Source organism: Paralichthys olivaceus, chromosome 1 (genome assembly GCF_024713975.1).
Source record: "Paralichthys olivaceus isolate ysfri-2021 chromosome 1, ASM2471397v2, whole genome shotgun sequence".
NCBI lineage: Eukaryota > Metazoa > Chordata > Actinopteri > Pleuronectiformes > Paralichthyidae > Paralichthys > Paralichthys olivaceus.
Window position 1 is genome coordinate 21,896,024 of NC_091093.1, and position 22,915 is coordinate 21,918,938.

General features: G+C 41.4%; 1 protein-coding gene across 2 annotated transcripts in view; it reads left to right on the top strand.

The window, feature by feature from the left end:
• Positions 1 to 2,045: 2,045 nt before the first annotated feature.
• rasa3 (RAS p21 protein activator 3) overlaps positions 2,046 to 22,915 on the top strand; it is a 32,315-nt gene continuing 11,445 nt past the window's right edge. Inside the window, exons 1-8 of one of the 2 annotated variants that reach the window (XM_069525348.1) lie at positions 2,046 to 2,282; positions 12,056 to 12,173; positions 14,264 to 14,367; positions 15,212 to 15,306; positions 17,795 to 17,871; positions 20,705 to 20,785; positions 20,874 to 20,946; positions 22,798 to 22,871. In XM_069525348.1, coding sequence (XP_069381449.1) covers positions 2,228 to 2,282; positions 12,056 to 12,173; positions 14,264 to 14,367; positions 15,212 to 15,306; positions 17,795 to 17,871; positions 20,705 to 20,785; positions 20,874 to 20,946; positions 22,798 to 22,871 — 677 coding nt within the window. In that variant the 5' untranslated portion in view covers positions 2,046 to 2,227. The remainder of the gene's footprint in view (positions 2,283 to 12,055; positions 12,174 to 14,263; positions 14,368 to 15,211; positions 15,307 to 17,794; positions 17,872 to 20,704; positions 20,786 to 20,873; positions 20,947 to 22,797; positions 22,872 to 22,915) is intronic. The other variant, XM_069525346.1, reaches the window with a different exon arrangement.

Genomic DNA, 22,915 nt, shown 5'->3' on the forward strand with positions numbered 1-22,915 from the left:
AGACATAGCTTGTGTAGTGACCAAGTACTACAATTAAGCCGCTACTGGCTGCTGATAAGTTATATTGATATGACTGGTGCTCTGTGAAAACAACTTAGTCTTTTTCCACTTTTTTCAATACTTTAATTATGGCATCTTTTTATTTGCTTACCTCAGTGTCAGTCACTTCCAATGATGTTTGTAAAACAAAGTAAACCAATAACCCACTACGTATTTCTGAGCACTGTCAACAAATGTTTGCTTCCCTGGTGGTTTATCGTCAGCATATCTCTGATGATTGTCATGAACTTAAATAACCTGTGGCCCGTTCGGCCTGGAGATGGATGTAAACAAAGTAACTTGCAAATCTAACGCTAGCTCCGAGGCTGGCGAGACTCACAGGGGACTAGTGGTGGAGATTCATAGTAAATAAAGAGTTACGCGGCAGACAATGCGTTATTTACTAGAAGTTATTTTCTTGAAGTTATTTTCTTGCTTACAACTACTTACAATTCATAGACATCTGATACCTGTGTCAAGAGTCCCCCACTGGACACTGCTTTCTGTAAGTGGTCAGAAGTCCAAAAGGTTTATGGAAAACTGGACTGAACTCAAAAATAAGGATCTCTAAACTGTGGTGTGGTACAGTACTGTACTTCAGTATAGTACCACAGAAACTGAAGCTGCCAAATTAGATTATCTAGCTCTTAAATGCACTGAAGTAGCATCAATATAACATAGAAACACAAACTTTCTAAGTCGTATTTAAGTCTGTAGTTGAATAAACATACTTTACTCTTCACTACTGCCCTCAGTTAGCTTAAGTCCGCGGCAGGGTTACTGCCGTGTGTGATTTCTCTTCTCAAAAGTCTTACAGAGCAACAGGAGTGATGAGACATGAAGACTAATTAGATTTTTAGCTGTTCTAAATGAGTCACAGTTAATCCCAACACCTTGGACGGCAGCAGAAGCACTGCAGCTCGTCCCTGGTAGAGACGGTTGTCCCTGTAAGTCCCACTTCTCAGCTGGGTTGGGGCGTGGCCAGTGGGTTTTGGCAACATGTTGCAGAGTTGAATAATTGTAAGGAACATGGTCATGGTGATCTCAGAGGTGTGGCCCAAAAGGCTCAAGCGTGTGCAGATGAATACCCTACACCTTTCACCTGAACAGAGCTAAAAGCCTGTCCAGACATCCCTCCCACTGTACACCTCGTCCATTCATCCATCTGGTACATTTGGCCCAGGATCAGCGTCAGCAGGAAAAGGGGGACCCAGCTATGGCTGCACTTTAAGAACATTTCCGAATCCTCGCTTTTTCTTCCGTAAAGTAAACAACAGTAAACAATGGCGACCGAGGTGGAGCAGCTGTATTTGGAGTTGGAGCTCATCAATATTGAAGAACAAATGCTTATATTGCAAATGTTGAAGCGCAGGCAACAGAGAAGACATTTGCGGAGGTGATCTGTACGACGAGGAAGAAAGACCGGAAAAAGCAACTGCCGGAACTTACGCTCTGAGCGGACCAATCACAGCGCTTGCGGTCCGCGTCAACGCGTAGTGAGGATTTTTTGGAGGTGCGCGTCAGGCTACGGCGTCGACGCGACGCAGAAGCATAAACTAGGCTTTAGTCCCACTTCTCAGCTGGGTTGGGCGTGGCCAGTGGGTTTTTGCAACATGTTGCAGATGACACCCCTCATCTCACCCTCCCCTTCCAAACATGAAAGAGAGCCTTCAGTTGCCATACAAACTCAAAAGGTGTTTAGTTTGTCCAGTTTGGGCTCCTGTAAAAAAAACATGGCCCCTTCTATGGTAAAGAAAACAACAATTTGTACAATTTGAAACACACTAGTGAAAACATCACCAGGATTATTTGATATTCAATGTCTTTACACACTGGACCTTTAAAACCCAAAACAGAAATATGTCTCATCCAGCTTCTGTCTCTTGGGAGAGTGGGCGGGACTTTGTCCACAGTTCACTTTCCTCAATGGCACCACTTTCTCGCCATACACTGTGGGCGGTGCTGTGTGGAGCCACCCCCTCTAGCTGCTGCCGCGGACTTAAGCCGAGGTCCCGCTTGCACTCACCCAGTCAGCAGCGGCGCAGGTCGGGCCGGAGTACCATCGCTGTCCGGAGCGCATAGATGTGCAGAACTCCTGGAATAACCGAGCGCTGGAGAGGCCGGAACCGAGCACCGTGGAGGACCGCGTTCGCATAACCGCTGAAAGGGTACGAGCCGCGGCGACAGCATGGCGGTGGAAGAGGAAGGTCTCCGGGTTTTCCAAAGCGTTAAAATAAAAATAGGTAAGAGGAAGAAAAGAAAAATCCCTGCCCCCAATGTTAGAGGCTGAATGGATGACTCCGTGTTAACGGGCCCGGGCAGCGAGGGACTCGGATGTGTTGTTGTAATTCAGATCACACGCTCGTCTCCTGTAAAACTGGAAATGTGAAGGAGGGAGATTTTACAGTCCTGTGGGAAACAGTGGGCTTTTTGGCAGCTGGCTCCTGGATCCACATCATGTGCGTTAGAGGGTTTACACATGGAGCCTGGAGCAGGAGGGCTGATGTTTAACATAAAGGCTTTACAGCTGCAAACATCCAGATGCGTTGTTTTCTCTAATCTGCAGATCACACAGAGCTTCACTCCACCTCAGCTGCAGACACCCATTCATGTTATTGCACCCTCTAACCCCCCCCCCCCCTTCGTACTGCTTCATGCTCGACTGTCTTGCTATTGATTGTTAGCCTAGATTTCTATATTTAGACGTGTAGCTGGTCTCCAGTGGGTACCCCTGGTTTGTAGCTGGCATGTGCTGCATGCATATCTTGTGAATGGAGCCATGAGTGTGTTGGCTCAAGGGGAGAGGTGTCGTTTCAGAAATGACAGGAAATCCAGCTCCCTGATGTAAAAGTGGAACAACTACATAGTGGAAACTGCACATTATCCTATAATCACATAGGTCCAACATATTGTTATAGATATTTATAATTCTATAATAGTAGAAGACAAGATAAGACTTATTAATCTTTCTTTGATTCATTTGTGTGCCAGCTTGCTCCAAGATCATAGTGTTGCAGTATATAATAGAATACAGTGAATAAAACACTAGAGTAAACTATGATATAAAATTAAATGAAAATAGTATAATAGAAAAAAAGTATTTACAGAGTAATGAAGAACCAATAACAATAGGAATGAGAGTAAAATAAGTGAGTTTCATGATACAGTAAAAACTAAACTTTGTGGCAGTAAGCATGTGACACTAAAATGACTGGATGTTCCACACAATATTGCATTTGTGTATATATTGTTGGTATGACTTCTGAGTATCTGAATATCTGTTGTCCTCCTTGCAGAAGGGGCAATAATAATAATCATATAGCATAACATATAAGGTCACTGTAAACTCAGTTTCTGGTTGCATAGACACAGCATGTACATTATTCAAGTAAGGGTTAAAACTAATGATTATTGTCATTAATCTGTGGATTATAAAATGTAATCTGACCTGTCGGACAATTTTTAGATTTTAAAAAATCCATCCGCATATTCAAAGCAAACTGTCACTTCCTCTGTGTGGGCTATGATTGTTATCTCAGGTCACTATGGGCCGTTTGTGACTGTTTCTGTGACATCTGGCACCCATTTCATCCTGGCTGAGCTTTCTGGTTTGTTTTGACTCCAAACATGTGACAGAAGGGATGAGCGGAGGGAAACAAATGACAACAAACAGACTGTGTGGTGATGCCAGCCAGCGTTAGAAAGAAACACTCAGGTGGCCAGTTTTTTCTTCTACTGAGCTGATATAACAAAGTTAGGCCATATTTTGAAGCTCCTTACCTGCTGTCAAAATTGGCTGTACAGTCCCTGGAAAACAGCTGTAAGAAAGAACCACCCTGAGTGGAGTTAATCAAATGGTCCGAGTCCCAGTGAGATAATGTGCTCTGATGTGTGACTCCAGGGACAGTTGTAATAGTTAAATCACAAGGCCTCATTATTTTGGTGCACTTTGTGAATGGATTTTCAGTCATTCAGCAATGGGTTTCTGAAACTAGAACCTGAATGACTGAAGGAACTCATTTTGTCTCCTACTAATTTACTTATAAACAAACTGCTTCAAATACAGTTGTAGAGGAAGTACTATTACCACACTGTACAACAAATGATGATGGTTAAAGTCATCCAGAAGTAACATTATCAAAATGATCAATAGTCAAAACATTCCATTCTGAAACATGGCCCCTGAATGACCCACTATATTAATGATCTAATATGTTCATCTATAAGTAGCATTTTAGTGTGTTAGTTTGTCAGTGAGTGGATTCCCTAAAAACTGGTTTCATAATTGAATAATTGTTTAAATGTACTATATGTGAAGAATGTGAATTAATATTTATGCTTTAATAGCTGTTTGTTCCTAATGTGAAAATATTTTAATGTAAGTGGCTTTCTTAGTCGCCTATAACAAACTGTGTAATAGACCTGGAAAAAGTTTTTCTAGTGTTGTTTATACTTGCCGCTTTGCCTCACTGCTAAATATTCGATTCCATTATAATGAAATATTAATATATCAATTCAGCAGAATGAGACTTCTGATGGAAATTATATTATGTCAATAGTGAAATTTAGCAAAATATTGTATTTAGGCGAGCTAATGCTGACGTATAATATACAATTCAATGTATCAAACAATATGAATTGATTAATTCAGTCATCTAAATTTATATTGTAAGTTATACTATGCTTTATAAATCTAATTCTTCTAAAGCAGGGTTCATTCTTTCCCCTTGAGCTTCGTTAACAACAAGGGTTTACTATATGTTACACATAGTGGCTACCTGAGATTTCTAGGTGTGTACAGTGCATGAGTAAATGTGCTGAGCTGCATTCCTCTGCTGGTGACTTTATATTACTAAAGGAAAATAGTTTGAGGATATTCATGCTGTTGTCACTTCCGAGTCCAGACTCAGGGCTGGCTCCTCTGTACTGTCACAGGGTGACGACAGTCCAGTTCACACTGTTACCTAGCAGCAGTCGTTCTTGCTGTCACTCTGATTCCCATGGTGCTCTGCTCTCAGTTATGTCTGTGTAACCCTTGCATCACATTGTTTTCATCAGAGTCTTGTCCTTTGGCATGAGGCTGCGGTTGGCTGATGACTCAGAGCTGAGAATCTGCCACATATTTGTAGCAGAGAGAGAGAAAGGGGTTATTATTGTTATGCTCTGCCAGGTGATGACTCCTCTCAGTTTCCTGGTGATGATCATGATTTTGGAAACCGAGCTGCAGGGCCAGAGTCGGCACTGTCTGGGGAACACAGGAAACAGGAAACTACCCCCAATTCACTTCCTGATTGGCTGGAATAGACTACAAAAGAATTGTGTTTTTTCCTGCATGGCAACAAGCTAATACAAAGCAGATGTAGTGAGACGGGGGACAGAGGTGGTGTCTCTCATACAGGAGCAGGCTGGGCTTCGTCTGTCAGCGCTCTGAGAGACGGTGGCACAGCTGGAGTTGGGACTTTGCCCTTAATTAACAACAGCATATGTGCACTGGACGTCTCTGTCACTGCGAGAAACAGTTTGATTCCCTCTCCTTCAAAAAATGCATACAAATAAATGACTTAAATATCTTATATTCCACTGACAGCACATCAATGGTCACCAGCTCATTCAGTGGTCACCAGCTCATTCAGTGCAGAGTTCTTCACCACCAGCAGCACTGTGAAGCAACGTTTTTACTAGTAGGCCTCGTTTCGTTAAGATCTCACACATGTACGTGCATATGGATGTCACATTCATTTACATTCCACTGCTGATCTACTGCCCAGACAAATACAAAAATGCACCATAAAAGACGATTTAAACACACACAATTCAAGATGAGGAAGGAAATACACTGAAGATGCTTGTTACACCAGGGAGCTACACAACAAAATGCCACAGGGCACACGTAATTTAAAATTTGAATAGAGAACCTAGTTTTTCCGAATATACCTGATGGGTAAATGTGTATCTTCACTGCAAATAGCTAATGTGATGCTAATTAGAGTGGTTTGAATGAACCACAACATTGAAGCTGTGGGCCAAAAGAGAGCGTGGTGGTACTTCTCTGTGAGTTTGTCATCTTAACCTGTTCCACGTTACACGTATATCATTTTTACCCTTTGTTCATATTACAGCAGCTTTAAAAATACTTGTGGGAACATTTAATAGGAAACTATTAGGGGTTAATGGTGAAGTGTATCTTATAATCTCGATGACATAATAGATGTGTCTGTGGAACAGGGAATATTTAAAAAATCTCTTATTGTTGATCTATTAGCTACAGCAGTGTTGGTTCTATATAATTGCTGTTTCCAAGTCAAAAGTTGAGATCCTTTCAAACAGGGAGTGGGCAGCTGAATTCAGGCAGCTCAGGCTGGGTGACTCAGGCCACGGCGAGGTGCCTGGGAGGGAAAAGTCGTTTTGTAGTGACAGCCCCCCCCCCCCTTCCTCTCCTTCCCTTGACAGCTGGCCAACAGAGGTTCCTAAACTTCCTCCTGTCCAGACTGAAAAGGAGACATGGAGTGACGAGGGGGGGTGTTTACCGCCTCGTCTGTGTGTGTGTAGGACCTTCGCTCTAAGTTAGTCAAAGGATTCAGATTGCATTTAGTTGAGAGTAATAACAAGCTGCATATGAGGCCGTAACATAATAATTACGTTATGTTGGTAATTAGTTGTCTGTGGGGGAAGTATTGCGTATATTCTCCATTTTGTCCTAGAAGGCCGGCTCTCTGGGAAGCAGTTTGCTGTAAACATGTGTGTTGGCGCAGAACGCGTTTCGGTTCATGCAGCTTTAGGCTGGTGGAATAATCCAGGTTGCGTTCAGCAGCTCTTCCTGCACTCAGCACTGTGGGAGAGAACACAGTACCAGGAAACATGGGAAAGTATCACCACAGGCCCAGCATGCAGGGCCAGCAGTGGTAAATAAAGGACTGCACTGATCGCCCAGAGTGCCGCTCCTTCAGGATGTCCTTCAGGCGCCCCGTGGGAGACGCCGTCTCAATCCCTTGCCGGAACGACCTCTACCTGCTGGCAATGACACAAGAGTGAAAACATACACCTGGCTCTGCAGTCAAGAGAGAAGTTCAAGTGTCGAGAAGCATGAGAAGCAATTGAAAAAGTGAGATTAGCCCAACAACAAGTCGTTCAAAACTTCAGTTCTGTAACAAATTAAATTAGGTTTTGCAAGGTAATACTCACCTCTACCTACATGAGCAATGTCAGCTCGCCACATTACAGGGACTCTGCTTGCACTTTCTTTGCTGTGATTGCAAAAGATATCATATCGTCTCACTATTGTGTGTGACAGGCCTGTTTGTGTGTGCGGCTGTACGGAGCAGAGATTGAAGAGTTGAACTTACTCTACATCTTTAAGCATTTATTTCTGGAAGTCAAAATGTGTTGTGATAATTAGGTAAAGGAATGGAGGAGTTGTTGAGGTTAAAACAGGTCCCGATCAGGACGTACAGACCTGAGGAAGCAACCCTGTCCACTCAGCCTCTCCTTGTACTTCTAACTTCCATCATCAATGAACATACTAGCTTTCAGATCATAAGCTGATTGTCTCTGTACAGTGTACCTTCACTGCATGTGCCCTGTTTGCCCGTTTGTGTATTTTACTTTTACACAAGTTTTCCATTGAGACTAACGGATCTGTGTGAACATTAGCTCCAGACTTCACCAGGCAGAGAGTGAGTTTGATCAGTAACAGAACACCAGTTTATCGCCTTCAGCTTTTAACTCTCATGCTGCTCCAGCAACTGTGTGTGAAAAACCTCAGCAGCTCAACTGGTTTCGGTGTGGGGTTATTACTCCTCCTTGGTTCAGCAAGCAGCGTATAAATGCTGACTGTGACCAACTAATAAACCAAATCAGCTGCTAAACCAGACAAATCATAAGTATTGACACTTACGGCGACAGGAAATGTGTGGATTATTAATTCCTGATGTGTTTCGTTTCATCTGTTTTCTGTTGGGAGCACAGTATTCTCCAGCTTTTTAAGCACTGCTGAGAACATTATTAAGAAATTGTCGGCAAGATCCCAAAGAATAAATACGTCAGGCTTGATTAAAATTTAGAGACATGTTTCTTAATGAGGCTGTTATGGTGTAGCTATAAAATAGTTTCCTGCGCTTGAATGCCTGACATAAATGAAACCTTAGTGAACCAGGACACAAACAGATTGAACATTCATCAGTGTGAAAAGAACTACTTAAAATGACAGAAACATCTTCACTTTTTAGTCCTTTCTATGTCCCATCAACTAACATGGAGAAGGCAGAGTTTATGACCTATACTGCAGCCAGCCACCAGGTGGCAATCAATATGCTTTAAATTCTCTTTTGGGAAGAATTCATGTTATTAAGTTTGGTTTAATTAGTTATTTGAAGCCATAAAAACATATGTTGATTGCATTTTTGGGCCCACGTGAGCATCTACAGAGATTCTCTACATGTAACAGCAGTGGAGGTTGCGTTAGTGTGGACATGTAGATTCCAGAAAGTCCCATTTGAAAAACAGATGAATGCGTCAGATGCCATAACACTGAAAAACAGACTGGATTTACATCTCTGGAAAGTTATGAAGGAGGCATGCGGCGACCCTGAGGGTCAAAACACAACAGAGTTTCGGAAAAAACACGATTGTGAATAGCCACAGAGTAGATGTGTGGGTGTAAAGCTTTTATGTTTTGGGATTTTCAGAGAAACAGTTATGACTTATAGTTGTGTATGGGTTCTTGTTTTGACTCTGTAATTGAGGATTATATTGTATAAGTTTCACTCCTTTTCCTTTCTCACGGTGTCTCTATCTGCATTACAAACACACACACACACACTCACTGACACACATCGTCAGGGGTAACTGGGTTGTTCGCTGCTTTTAAGCTACATCTTGGATCCAGTCAAAATTCCTTTCTCCTCATCTCATTTCCTGTTGTACTTTCTCCAAAGCTAACCGCTCTCCAGTTTTCTATCTGGCTGACGTCTCTCTCTCTCTCTTTCTCTCTCTCTCTCTCTCTCTCTCGCCCCGTTAGAACACTCTGATTGTATTTCTTTCTTTCCTTAAAGCCTCTGTTTCACAGGCGCGCTCGTCGAGCACATAGCCACTGAAAGCGTTTCACGCCGCGTCTCCTCGAATGTGTTCATGTCAGGAAAGATTACGAATCGAGCAGAGCTGTAGCTGAGTAACGGAGGAGGAGGGGGAAGAGAAACAAAGCTCCACGTTCACCACGTCCATAACGATGTTTTCAAACACTTGTGCTTCCTCAGTTCTCGCCTCCCCTTCCTTACATACGTCATCAGGACTGAGATGAGGAGTCAAGTTTTTTTAATGTGTTGATCTGTTGTTGTTCACTCTCTGCCTCTTTGGGGTGATCCTCTTGTCATCATCAGTTCTCACAGCGCTCACACACGTGCCCACAGTTTCTTTGCACTATGTTGTTTTGCTCAGAATTACTAGGGCAAGATATTCTCCAAGGGCAGCTGCAGTGATGCTTGATGAAAAGAGAAAACTGCTGTCGCCGCTGTTGTTGTTGTTGTTGTTTTTTATTTTCTGCTTGTTTTAAATCTTGAAGGAGGGGAAAACGTACCCCTCTGGAGAAAGTCAAAGAGGGAAAGATGAAAGAAGGGAAGCCACCAGAAATAGAGTGAAGGGAAATCAGGTTATAGCTAAATTTGAAAAAAGGAAAAAGGATGGTGACTTTGCAAGACGGGCTTCAGACAGAGAGCGAAAGAGAAAAGAGCAGCTCATGGACCAGGATGAAAAGAAAGTAAGAGAGAAGGATAAGCTGAATAAGACAGAGGATCACACAGTAAAGTATTAGAACTGTTACTGGCAGGTTACTGGAAACACTCTCCATCAGACATAAGCGCACAAATACACAAAACAAAAGCTTCTTTTCAAAAAAAACCTCACTATTGTCGTACTTCCCTTAAACTGACAAACTCTCCAGTCACTGCTTCTTATCAACTCATCCAGAAATATAAGACGACTCTCCAGCACTTCCTTCTCCCCTAAACAGGAAGCTGTGAGGTGTCACCCCTGTGTATCGTGACTGATGCTGCTTGACGGATGTAGCTGGTTGTTTTCTATCTTTTGGCTGAAAAGTACAGATGCTGAAAATTCCCTCATCAATCTAAGATGGTTTGGATAAGGAACAGGAGCCATACAAAAAAAAGTTAGAATAAAACATGTGCTTACACCTGCTAAACCTCTGGAAGATTAAATATGCACATACTTTGTCCTTCTTTGTAGATGGTTTCCATTCACTTATCCAGTAGCTCTGATTTTGGCAAAGAGAAAAGTTTTTACATTAGGAGTTGAGTCATTTAACACACACACACACACACACACACACACACACACACACACACACACACACACACACACACACACACACACACACACACACACAGTAATCCCATGATATTTTGTAGGATGATGCATTCCAGTCAAGGGACCACACGTCATGAATGAAAGTGGGAGGTTACCAGCGTTTGGAGGGAGTGTGTTGGGTAAATGAGGAGGATTTCAGGAGATAGAATAAATGTTGGGGACTAAACGAAAGAGAAGAGGAGACAGGAGGAAGATCAAGTACCAGTGTGAAGAAGTGGAGGGATAAAGACGTAGATACGAGTGACTCACATCATTGCTCTGCGCTCACGCTACACACAGAGTCTGTAAAAAAAATTAATTAAAGTAATTGAGTACTATGTTTTCCAGCTGTTTTTAATTTGTGAGGGAATGTTGTGTGGTGAATTTTTGTAAAGAAGTTTGTAAGTATCCACAGTGTGTGTGTGTGTGTGTGTTTGTATCAGTCACAGTGTGGTACAACAAAACCCAGGTCCCTTAATCACCTGTTTGTTAAATATTTGATTTGCTACTAGAGAACTCTTCTTTAGTGACTGGCAATTTGTTGCTGCAGCTTGAAATCATGTATTTTACATTTTTGATAAAATACAGTGTTTCCTAGCAACATCATATTAAGCATTCATAATCTTGTGTTCCAAATTAAATATAAGGAGAAACAAAATTATTACATGTAAAAAAATCATATTGTTATAATATGTTTTAATTATCCCAGACCTTTCTCAAACTTTTGCTCATTTTCTTGACCCACCAGACACCTAACCTCCTCAGGCCCCTGAAACTGTTAAACTGAAACAATGCAAGAAGGAATAGAAAAAAGTAGAATATTAATTTCAATTTCCTGAGCTTGAAACCAAAAATGTGGGTGAAGGCCACTGAGAAAGTTTCTGTTGGCAAGTAGCAGCACCCACCCACTGTCTCATGCTTTCATTGTGAAGAAGTTACTCATTAAAAGCCAAATATAACAGTGCAAGTTTTCCACAGCTCAGCTTGTCGTCTGAATGGCAGCATCCGATTCCTGTGCAGATAATGGATCATATTGGAACAAAATAGTGACACAATATTGGGTTAACACAGTGTAACTAGAGACTACAAAGTCCTGAGGGTCCCCAGGGTGAAGAGAAACACAGTCAGGGACATGGCAGTGACTAACATGGATCCACGGCTTCAGAATCTATTGCTCCTGTGGGACCAGAGCACCACCTGTGTGGTGTCATGTGTATGTGTGTGTGTGTGTGTAAGTGTGTTTGTGTGTCTCAGTGGGTGGTTGGACCACATTCTTGCAAAGGGAGTGCTATCCGTCACACATGTGATGAACAGATTGAGCTTCAGCAGGATTCAGGAAATGTCCCACGCAGATTCTTTCATTCACAGATCTAACAACACACACACATATACACACACTTGTTATATTGTTATTCATGTGTGTTTCCGAGAGCATGACTTGATATTTGTGTGTCCAAAAAAGTACTGTGATACATCCAAAGCTAAAACAGGTGTAAACTTGCATAACAATTTCTTTCGGCCTGCTTTCAGTGTTCTTAAATAATTCATCACTTTAAGCAGCGTGCATGAATTAACATTGTTATTGCTTACAACAGCGTCCCTAAATAACAACTGCTCACTCTCTCCTTCCTGCTCCCTCTCCTCCTGTGTCTTTTTGTAGGTGAGGCAAAAAACATCCCTCCATACCCGGGGCCAAACAAGATGAGGGACTGTTACTGCACCGTTAACCTGGACCGAGAGGAGGTCTTCAGGACCGAGATTGTGGAGAAGTCACTCTGGTAAGCTGGGGGCCCCTCCACCCATTTGCTTTGTTCCTCATCCTCTCATTGGGTAGATACAGACAAGGGCAATAGTGAAAGTCAAATCAAAACTAGAGGCTGATATTGTGCAAACATGTTGCATTGCATGCATTGCAAAGAGAAATATCTGGAAGAAAGTGCAGAAACATCACAGACGTGTTCACGATTAAAGATGCTCTGTGTGATTTACATAGCCAGTGTTATGAACCATAGACTGTTTGTCCTGTTGTACCCTGGGTACGGGTGCTGCAATATTGGGCTTTCGACATCGTTTGAAGCCACAGTCTGTGGAGTAGTGGTCCTGGTGTGGAGCTGCGGTATCAATGTCCCGACGATGTACTCGCTTGACTAATCACAAGGCAGTCTCTTACTGGAAAAATAAACATTTGATACATCTCTACCTAAAGTGACAGAAACCATCTTTGTAAAAGGTGAATTTAACGTGTACCTTGACTTCTGGGTTCGGTCCATGTTACATCTGTCAACATGGAGGAGGCAGGGTTTCTTGACAGCTGTTTACTTACTTGTCTAAAAGATAATTGTCAAATTTCATTCCTCTACTCGTCTAGAGCCGATTCACTCATAACCCAGTTCCCTCTTGTTTCTTTTAATTATTTTATCCTACTGAAGTTAGCATGCTAACCAGCTAGCCTCAGTCCATAGAATGTATATAAAGATGGAGGACACTTCCTCCCACTATTCAGAAATGAAGTCAGGATACGCAGCTCTGCAGGTCCAGTGTTTTATTGCAGCATTGCTTGTAGATCGTGTTTGGCTGAACAGATTGTGACTCTCTTCCAGCCTCAAGCTTTCAATTTTTTTATTTGGCCGAGTTGATGAAGAACTCATTACCGCACAAAACTGAATTAGATTGATTCAAGCCCCTTGTATTTGTGGTATTGTTTACAGATGCAGTTGGGCCTCTGTCTGTCTTCATGTCCAATGAGTAACTGAAGAAGTCAGTAATTGTTGGCGGCGACCCAGAGGCCTCGGCTCACGAGATTCTCATTGCTGTGATTTCTATGGTCATCGTTTAGGTTGAGCAGAGTGCGGCGGTCAACAGACCTTCCAGCTACTGGACACAAACAGGCTTATTGTTGTAGCAGAGTCCACATGACTCATAGCAAGATGTGGACACATGTGATCTTTATTTTATGTTCTGTCCCAGTGGAAGGTTTCTGTCTGTGATGTTTGCATGAAGGTGAAATTAAAACTCCCAACCTGAATTTTTCAATAACCACGACGAACAGCACTGACAGATGTTCCAGAGGCAGAAACAGTTTACAGATTAACCAGTCAATCAGTGAGAGAACGAGCACAGGATAAAGAGGCCAATCACACAAGTGATTATTATTCACATGTAATTATCACACTGAGTGTACTGCTCCATACAACTGTGTTGTAGGCTGATCACATCTAATTACTTGTGGAGCAAAAACACAAACATTGATGAAAATATTTTTCATTCAGTAAATTATGTCACAGCCCTTTGCTCATTAAGAATTGCAGGGGATGCAGAACAATCTAAAACTGTGTTTCATAAAAGACTGTTCATTTACAATCACGCTGTAATTATTAAAGAAAAAAATAACCACGTCATATTTTCAGATTTGAAAGCAGATTTTATAACTATGAGAAAATTAGTTATAATAGTTTTTTGCGTTGTTATGAAAACTTCAAATGTAATTATTAGGTAGTAAATCTTAATATTCACATACTGAATTCATAATTCTGTAAAAAGCTCTCATTGGAATGTGAATGTGTGTATACTGCGATCAAAACATATTACACACATGTGACTTGTAGTGATTTTGTATTTATTTATTTTCCATATAATTAGCAGCTTAATTTTTGTAGGTGATTTTTGCCCCCCCCACATTTTTTCTTTGCTTCAAGATGCTACTTGACGTCTTTCAGCCGCTAAATATGTGTCACTTCATTAAAAATCCTTTGGGGTGGGGGGTGTCTTTTTCTAGTTTGACGCATTTAGTTGTTACAAAAACAAAACATGAGACACTGTGAGAGATCAAATCTAATCTGAGTTGACTTGTGTCTCCTGTCCCCTCCAGTCCGTTCTACGGGGAGGATTTTTACTGTGAGATCCCACGAAGCTTCAGACACCTCTCCTTCTACATCTTCGACAGGGACGTGTTCAGGAGGGACTCCAGCATCGGTGAGTAAACAGCTGCTCCGTCTGTTGTTTTTCACACCGAGGCTCTAACGCAGCTTGGAAGATGAGATGAGATTTTCTTGATTCATGTTGAGTGTTTGGAAAGAAAAAAAGCCTCAACTGGCTTCACCATCATTTCACACTATAAAGCACGTCGGCTGGCTTCTTACAGTTGTTGATAAACAGCAGTCGTCTTGCAATTGTGTTATAAAACAGCAGCGTTCTTGTTTGTGTGTATAAGTTATGTAACGTGGGTGAACCTCTGGACTGTTGCAACCAAACAATAGAAAATCAAGGTTCAAATAACAAAATGTGAATGAATAAAATCAGTCCTAATACTAAACTGCTCTGGTGGTTGCTGTTTAGCTTTGTATTGTACAGACAACAAGAAAACTTTCATAAGGTGGAGATGGATAGACTTTACACCGGTGTAAATGTATGTCTGTTTGGGTGTGGACGAATGTTTTTATTGGTTTAACAGGGTGTGGTAGTGTCATATGGTTTGTTGATGTGACCACAAACTGCAAAAATCTTTCTTAGGGTGTGATTTTTTTTTTATTATCCTCAACACTTTCGCTGGTCATGTCTGTGTATGGGTGTGACTCAGTTTCAGACTTGATGTGACAGGGTTTCCAGTTTACTGACAGTGACTTTGCAAGTGTTTCTGCACCAGGTGCACACATGCAAGCAAGCGGCACAAGGATAAACAGTACGTGAGCAGGCATGCAAGCATTTGTGGGTGTTTGTTTTTGCTAGCGACTGAACTTTTGTGGCTTTTTAGGAAAACGTTAAAGCACGTCCATGTCTTCATGTCATTTGTCTCTGTCGTGTGTTACCATTTGCATAGGCAAGGTTGCAGTAAAGAAAGAGGACCTGCAGAAATATCACGGCAAAGACACCTGGTTCCAGCTACAACCTGTCAGCGCTGACTCAGAAGTGCAGGTCAGTAGAGACAAAACGTACACACACACACACACACACACACACACACACACAATTACTCACACGAAAAAAAGGTTGTTTTAAGTATTGGTGCTCAAATTCAGGTATTGTAAATTGACTGGAATCAGAATATTTCGAACAACACCCAGCCATTTACACTTCCCCTGCATGCAGTATATGCACAAATGTATGTGTGATAGTGTGTCTTCAGGTTAATGTTTGCAGTGGTGCGGACCCCTAACAAACAAAGCATGTGTGCACCTAAAACACCTGAGCTGCAGGGTCAAAGTCACCTGGCTGCTTCTGTGTATATGGTAAAACAATCACCCCCATCACAGCTAAGTTTGTCACCGGCCCATCAAAGCGTGTTGAGGTTGTCTTTTTAATTTACTGTGGAGAGTAACAATAACAGGGTATCGTGGAGTCTTACAGAAATATGTTCATGCAGGTAAACAGATACCAAAGCAAATTGCACCTTATTCCCCTGCTGGGAGACAGTCCTGACTGAAATGTCAATCTCAGATGTAGATCGTTCAGTTTCAGGTTCCGATCTTAGACCTGGTGCAAAGCGACACCAAGAGTAGTGACAGGGTGTCTTTTCCAGTTTCAGACTGATGTGGGTGTTGTCTTCCTGTTGATTTTCTCATGTGCAACAATTTTTTTTACTGTACAAACTTTTGCTCTCGCATCAGAAATGTGGACAAAAGACTGTAGGCACAGCTTTGCATGTACTTGTGGCCTTGGACTATTGTTTAAGGTTTGGACTTAGCCACTTAGGGCCCTGTCTAGTATCTTTGCTAGTTTCGGATGCAGTTGTCATTTTCCTGTCCAGCATTCTAATAGCTTAAAAAGCAAGTGCACTTGTGCATCATCTGAGCTCCCATGGCCTCGTCGGTCCTGATGGATTGACCAACAAAAACCTGGTCTGAGTGCAGACACCTTGTTTTTCACTTTTAAATGAGTAAACTTGGCTTTGAACACATCCTTGCTCTGTGCATCTTCAATTTTAAAATAGAGTGTGCACCATTTGCACTTCAACTTTTCTGTGACAGTTTTCCTTGGCTGCATACACCTGTGGTCAGAGCTGCGAACCTTGTCACACAGTCGATTCTACTAAAAATAAGATGCCACAGTTTACATTGGCTTTGTTAACTGAGACGTCTGAAATACCGGAAGGTTCATTTACCAACGTGTATGTGTGTTCATCACTCTGCAAAACGGTCAAGTTTTCTGTCATTTGACGTTTGTGACAGTGCATGTGACTGTCTCTGACATGCATGTAGCGACTTTCATCGGCCACTGGTAAACTGAGTGAATGTAATGGTACATTCCTATGATCATGTGAGTTCTATAAAATACCCGAAAGACAATCTGAGTAATCTAAATCTGTATTCTTAGCTACAGGCAGAGCTGTATTCATTTTGACATTATTGATCTCAGTGATTCATGTATAGTTTTTTGAAATATTCCAGGAATCAGCTATGGAGAGCAGTTCTGTTTTACATGCTTATTCAATACATCAAATATTTTATACTATTCACTATTCAGCAGTCTCACTCCCCCACACACACGGACACGGAGAGGAACGCACACACCCAGCACTCACACTCACACACAGAGTGAGCGACACAGTAAACAGTGAACAGTAACATCTGCAGACAGATGGGTGTGTGTAGCCCTGGAGCAGGGATCTGAAACAGAGACACATTCATCCGAGGAGCCGGGGAGAGGAAGGATGTGTGAGACAGTGACAGAGAAGAGAGAAAAGCGAGGGAGAAGGATCAAATGAAGTAGGAAGATAGAGTGTCTCTCTTCTCTTTTCAATAGAGGACGCATTGTTTGACCTGTGCGCACTTGTATAAGTGCGTGTGTTTGTTCCCTCTGCTCGACTGGGCCCAGAAAGAGCTACGCCTGTGAGTTTGCATACTGATGCTGTTAATTAATGGAGCTTTTCTCGACAGCTGCACCGCTACACTGTCATTATGTCATTAATCCAATCACTTCAGAGGGAGAATAACTCCAGCATGACGCTCAGGCTCACAGATACAGTGTCTCTGGTGGTGGAGGGATGCCTCCATTTTTTATGTGTGTGTGTGTATTTTTTTACAATGAATGTTAAACTGTTGTTTTTTGGCTATAAATACAGACTATGGATCAAATATGGAAAAAAGTTTCAACTATATCCGACCTAAATAGGATATAAGATGATATCTAATTTATTCTGACATCTTCAATTGGATCAGGTTGCACGTTGTTGTCAGACTCGACTCTAATGCACATACACACTGGTGTCAGTATCTAGTGAGTGGTTCTCACTGGATAGTGAATGTCCTCCCTGATACTGGGCACCTGGCCGTGTGAAGTGTTCATAATTAATCGTTAACAACCAGAACTTTGAACTGTCTCTAATCTCAATGGATAATATGTGATAAATAAAATGTGTCTAATTGTGTGTGTGTGTGTGTGTGTGTCTGTCTGTGTCGTGCAGGGAAAAGTGCACCTGGAACTACGTCTTAGTGAAGTAATCACAGACAACGGAGTCATCAGCCATAAACTAGCCACACGGTGAGGCCACACACACACACACACACACACACACACAATTGTGACAAAGACAACTTTATTTCCCACACCCTGCTGATACAAAAACGTTGTTACAGAAAATACACAATTCGGGAATTTACAGTTATATTATTATATAACAGTGTAACATTAACAAAGATAACAAGATTAAAAAGATTAACTCCACCCACTGTTGAAGGTTTGGAACTTCTTGAAGTCTTGAGTTGTATGCAAACAAAAATTCCGTTTTTACATTTAAAGCTTCCTACCAGAACGTACTGTGTGCATCAGGGGTGTCACCATTATGAAACTCACACCAAAACCACAATACATGTCGCAATACAGGATGATGGAACAATGACAGATGGACAAACAGATTTTGGTGATACCTTCGTCTTTTGAGCTCTCATTTCTTTTTTATCGTAAGAAAACAAATTCCTGTGTGTTTCCTGTATTTCTTACTCTTCCAACATTGCACAATATGCATCCATGTTTTGCTGCACACACTCCACTTCTTTACCTTCTTCACTGCCAACTGCAGATCACTATGTAAATTAACACATTCTAGAAGTGGAAGTCATGAATTTGTAAATCTGCTCTTAAGTGCGTGTGACTGTGTTGTTGTGTGTGTGTGTAAAATGTGAATGGACACGCATGCATTTGTGTTTGCAGGGGATGAATGATTAATTTGGCGTGTACATGTGTGTGCTTGTTTGCTCTGCAGCTCTTCTTCTGTAACTTGTAAAGTCTGCTGATGAGCAAGCCGGGCTCTGCTCACAGAGCACATTGTGGGTAAGGAGCTTAGAGTGTTGAGCAGGAGGTCATTTAGTCACATCTCTATGAAAAGACCTGTGTGTGTGTGTGTGTGACAAACTGTGTCCACTCAGCTCCACACATGATACTGATCGACTGAAAGAAACTACACACTTCTCTTTACGTAAAGCTTAATGCAAGTTCTTAGTCAGCAACTGTTTCATGTAAAGGTTCAGGTCATTTGCAATTGGTACAACGCCAGGTTAAATTTGTGCCCAAATCAATCACATGTCAAATGTCAGTCTCAAGGGGAGACATTTATTTAATGTGTACTTTTTAGTTTGGTCCATGTCCCGTCCATTAACATGGAGGATGCAGGATTTATGACCTTTACTGTAGCCAGCCACCAGGGGGTGATCCCGATGATTTGGCTTCACTTTTGGGGAGTTGTCATGTCGTCCATCTTTACACACAGTCTTGGTTTTAATTAGTTATTTGATGCTATAAAGACTTTGTGAAACATCATGATTGAGACTGGTCCCTGCTGCGCAAACTCTGGCTCCAAATACGCAAGATGGCGGCGTTCTTATCCAACATATTTTAACATCATGTTTAGATAGTTGGAGGAAGCAGAAAAGTGCAACCCATCTTTATATGCAGTCTGTGGGTTGTATATAAATATATATAGCTTATTTTTAAAAGCCACATCTTCAGATTTTGTTAATTTTCAAACTTGCACTGTTACGGATTCAAGTGACATCACTGACAACTAAAAAATCATGCAGCGCCCTCTAGAGGCACAAAAAACACTCTGTAGCACTTCTTCCCATATCTTGTAAAAAGACATAGAAGTGTAATATTTACAATGTAATGTAATCTCCTTAACTTGTAATAGAGTATTTTCACAATGTGGTATTAACGCAGTCGGTTTTGTAAAACCATGAACAACATCTGAGGCGTCTCATGACAAAACACACGCTTTCCTTTTAGAAAATACTCAACTCCCTGTTCGCTTTTAACTTAATATTTCATCTCACTAATTTGGAAGTGTACCAGTCAGTGACTCATGATCACATCTACTTTTTGTACGCGGTGTTTCTTTAGGGGTGGGGGTGCTGTACTTTTTTTTACGTATTTGCGGGAAATTGTTTTTGACAGGATGCGTGGGCACAGAAACGAAGCATTTTAACCTAATATGAGTAATGTCAACTAAGGCAAGCAACATGGCTGCCTCTCGCCACTGTCTGGCACGTCAGAGCTCACAGCGGCGATGAGGGAGAGGGACAGGGAGGTCTGGATAGTAGGCCAAGCAGGGGTTATATAAACAAGCTTATTGGACAGGAAGTACTCTGGCATTAGTGATGCTTAACCCAGCCCACTCCTTATTCCTTAGAACCTGTGAGTGTGAGTTTGTGTGCGTGTGTGTTTGTGTGTGTGGGCAGCTCTGTGATTTGCTGTGTAATACGTCATGTGGAGTGACGAGTAGTGCATCACCGTGACACACAGGAAATGATTTGTCCTGTCCTGTTTGGTTTGCTAAGCCCCTTACAACATGATGTCATCAGGATAAGGGATGAATGAATGGAAGGATGCAACAATTTTTTATGTTTGTGTTCTGGAGCTCAAAACACAGACTATAGATCACAGATGGATACACGGTTTGAAAAAGTGTATGTTAAATCAGAATTCAGTGATCAGAAGCCCAAGTTATTGTCTTTATCAGTTTAGGATCAATCCTTCCCAACTTGGTTTTCTGTATGTCCTCATGTCTTCTGCCTCTCTGGACTTGTATCTGTGCTTGGTCTGAAGTTGCTGGATGTTTAAGGATTTTAAAAATTTTTTGCCAAATGCTCAAATGTAATTACTTCCATCCATTTCTCAAATTTCAACTCAAGGACAGTAATTGAGAGAAAATGTTCTTTGTTACTTCCAACTGAGAAAACTCAAAAAGCTCCAAACTGAGGAGCAGTGAGTACAGTATGATGTTGAGTATTCAGGCTGAAACAACGACTTATCTAACTTAGTATAATAATCGTCTGTATGGATTTAAATGGTTTTATTTACCTCTATGTTTTTTCTACAGAGTGTTGGAGTGCCAAGGTCTTCCAATCGTCAATGGCCAATGTGATCCCTACGCTGCTGTTTCCTTACTCGGACCCTCAAGGTGTGGACTTCACCAGTCACCTCCACACCTTTGTTGCCTCATGTTTGACTTTACACCAACATGTGATTTGACCTTCATGCCTCCACAGGTCAGATGCCAAAAAGACCAAGGTGAAGAGGAAAAACAACAATCCACAGTATGAGGAGGTTTTCTATTTTGAGGTATTTTGCAGTTTACTTGTTTGGTTTAAAATAAATCCTTTTATGTGAGGTTGTGTTTTCATGCCATAAATACACTACGTGGCCAAAAGTACGTGGACACTGAACTGTAGACTCATGTGGTTATTAGATGTAGTTGCAAATTATTAATTGACCACAATTCTTTATTTTTATATTTTTATTGCTGCTTCAAGATAACAATGTGATAAGAGTAGTCTTGACTAAACCTCATATTAAGACAAACCATTGGCACTGTGATGGTCATAAGTGCATTTGATATTTAAACAACACGGGCACTGGACGGGAAACACCGGTAGTCTGAATCCAGGAGAGATGGTTGAGTTGGGTGGGTGTGGATTTAAATCCAAACAGTTCCCATGAGTCCCAGAACACAAATACATAGAACATCAGGTCTTCATATTTTTGGCAATATTTGAGATATGAAATAGTAGCAGACGTTTCCACTTATTTTGGCAAATCCAATTCTCAGTAGCATGTGGTGTGTTCAAAGTGAGCTTGATTGACACTTTTCTGTCAGTCCTATTATTAATGAATTAGTTTGAATGTTTATTTGTTTGTTTGTTTATCTGATAACTTGGCACAGCTCCATCCACCTTTAACCTGAGCAGAGCCTTTAATATCCAAAGTGACAAACTTGAACAAAAAATGTTTTGTAAAGAGCCTGATTTCTTCTCAGTCTCATCACATGTGCAGTGAGGTTGTCTTTTATCGATCCAAACATCCGGCACCCTCAATATACTTTTTATGTGAAATCCAACAAATTAAAATTCCCTTGTTCACTACAATCAGAACATATGGTGGAGGTATTTGAACCTAACCTAACTGGATTTTAGTTTAAAATTTAAAACTTTTACATTTTGCAGTTTTATTATAGTTTTTCTTAGACTGATATTGTCCCTAAGTCACTTTGAATAAATAAATGCAAATGTGATGATTTAAATACACATGTATATATTGTCTGATTACACAACATCCCTGAGTCTATCACTGGCCCAGTTAACCCTCGCTCCCCAGCAACACTGCTCGGACATTTTTGTTTGGCTCCTCCCTCTGGCCTCCAGAACTCAGCGGGACAAGAGTATGATTGATTCGGACAAACCACCAAACAATCTGGCCCATTGATTTCTGCTCGACAAGATCGTCTCATTTATTCCCAATGTGGTGCTTTCTGCCCTGCAGCCCCCATGCAACCCACCCCACCCCCCCACCCTGGGTGTCACACGCAGAGCTCAGCATCCACATGCAAACTCAGGCCGTTACTCATGCGTCTGTCATGTGTTCCTGCTCCAAACCTACATGAACTCTAACTCATTCTTATCTGGAGCAGTTTCTAGAGTTTTGTTTCGGTCAAGCCACATTTCAGCCCAATTTAAAACGAACTATCCGGAAATTAAGAAAATCATGTTTTCCACACCATAAAAGGATGTTGTGTCAAGTCCATTCATTTGTATATAGCCCAATATCACACATATTTGCCTCAGGGGGGTTTACAGTCTGCAGAGCATACAATACTCTTTTTTTATATCCAATCTGGATTAGGAACATTAACAATTCACAAAATTTATAATTATTATTTTATCTATTGTTATTCTGCCAATTGTTTGGCTAAGGATAAGCTGTACAGATAATGGTTGGATGGAATCCTAATTCTAGAGGGACATATTCAGATTGCTTGTTTACATGGTGAAAAATATGAAATACAAAAACAAATGGTTGCAGATGAATCATCTGCAGATTGATTAGTCATTACAGCACATTGTTCAGGATGAATATGACTCTGTGGCGTACCAGCACAAAATACTGACCTCTACTCGGCTTGTGCTCCATTTCTAGGTGACACGACCATTAAGTTACACAAAGCGACAGTTTGATGTCGAAGAAGAGGACGTTGACAAACTGGCGCTGAGGTGAGCCAGGAGCGGTCTTACGGGAATTTGAACTTTGTGTCATT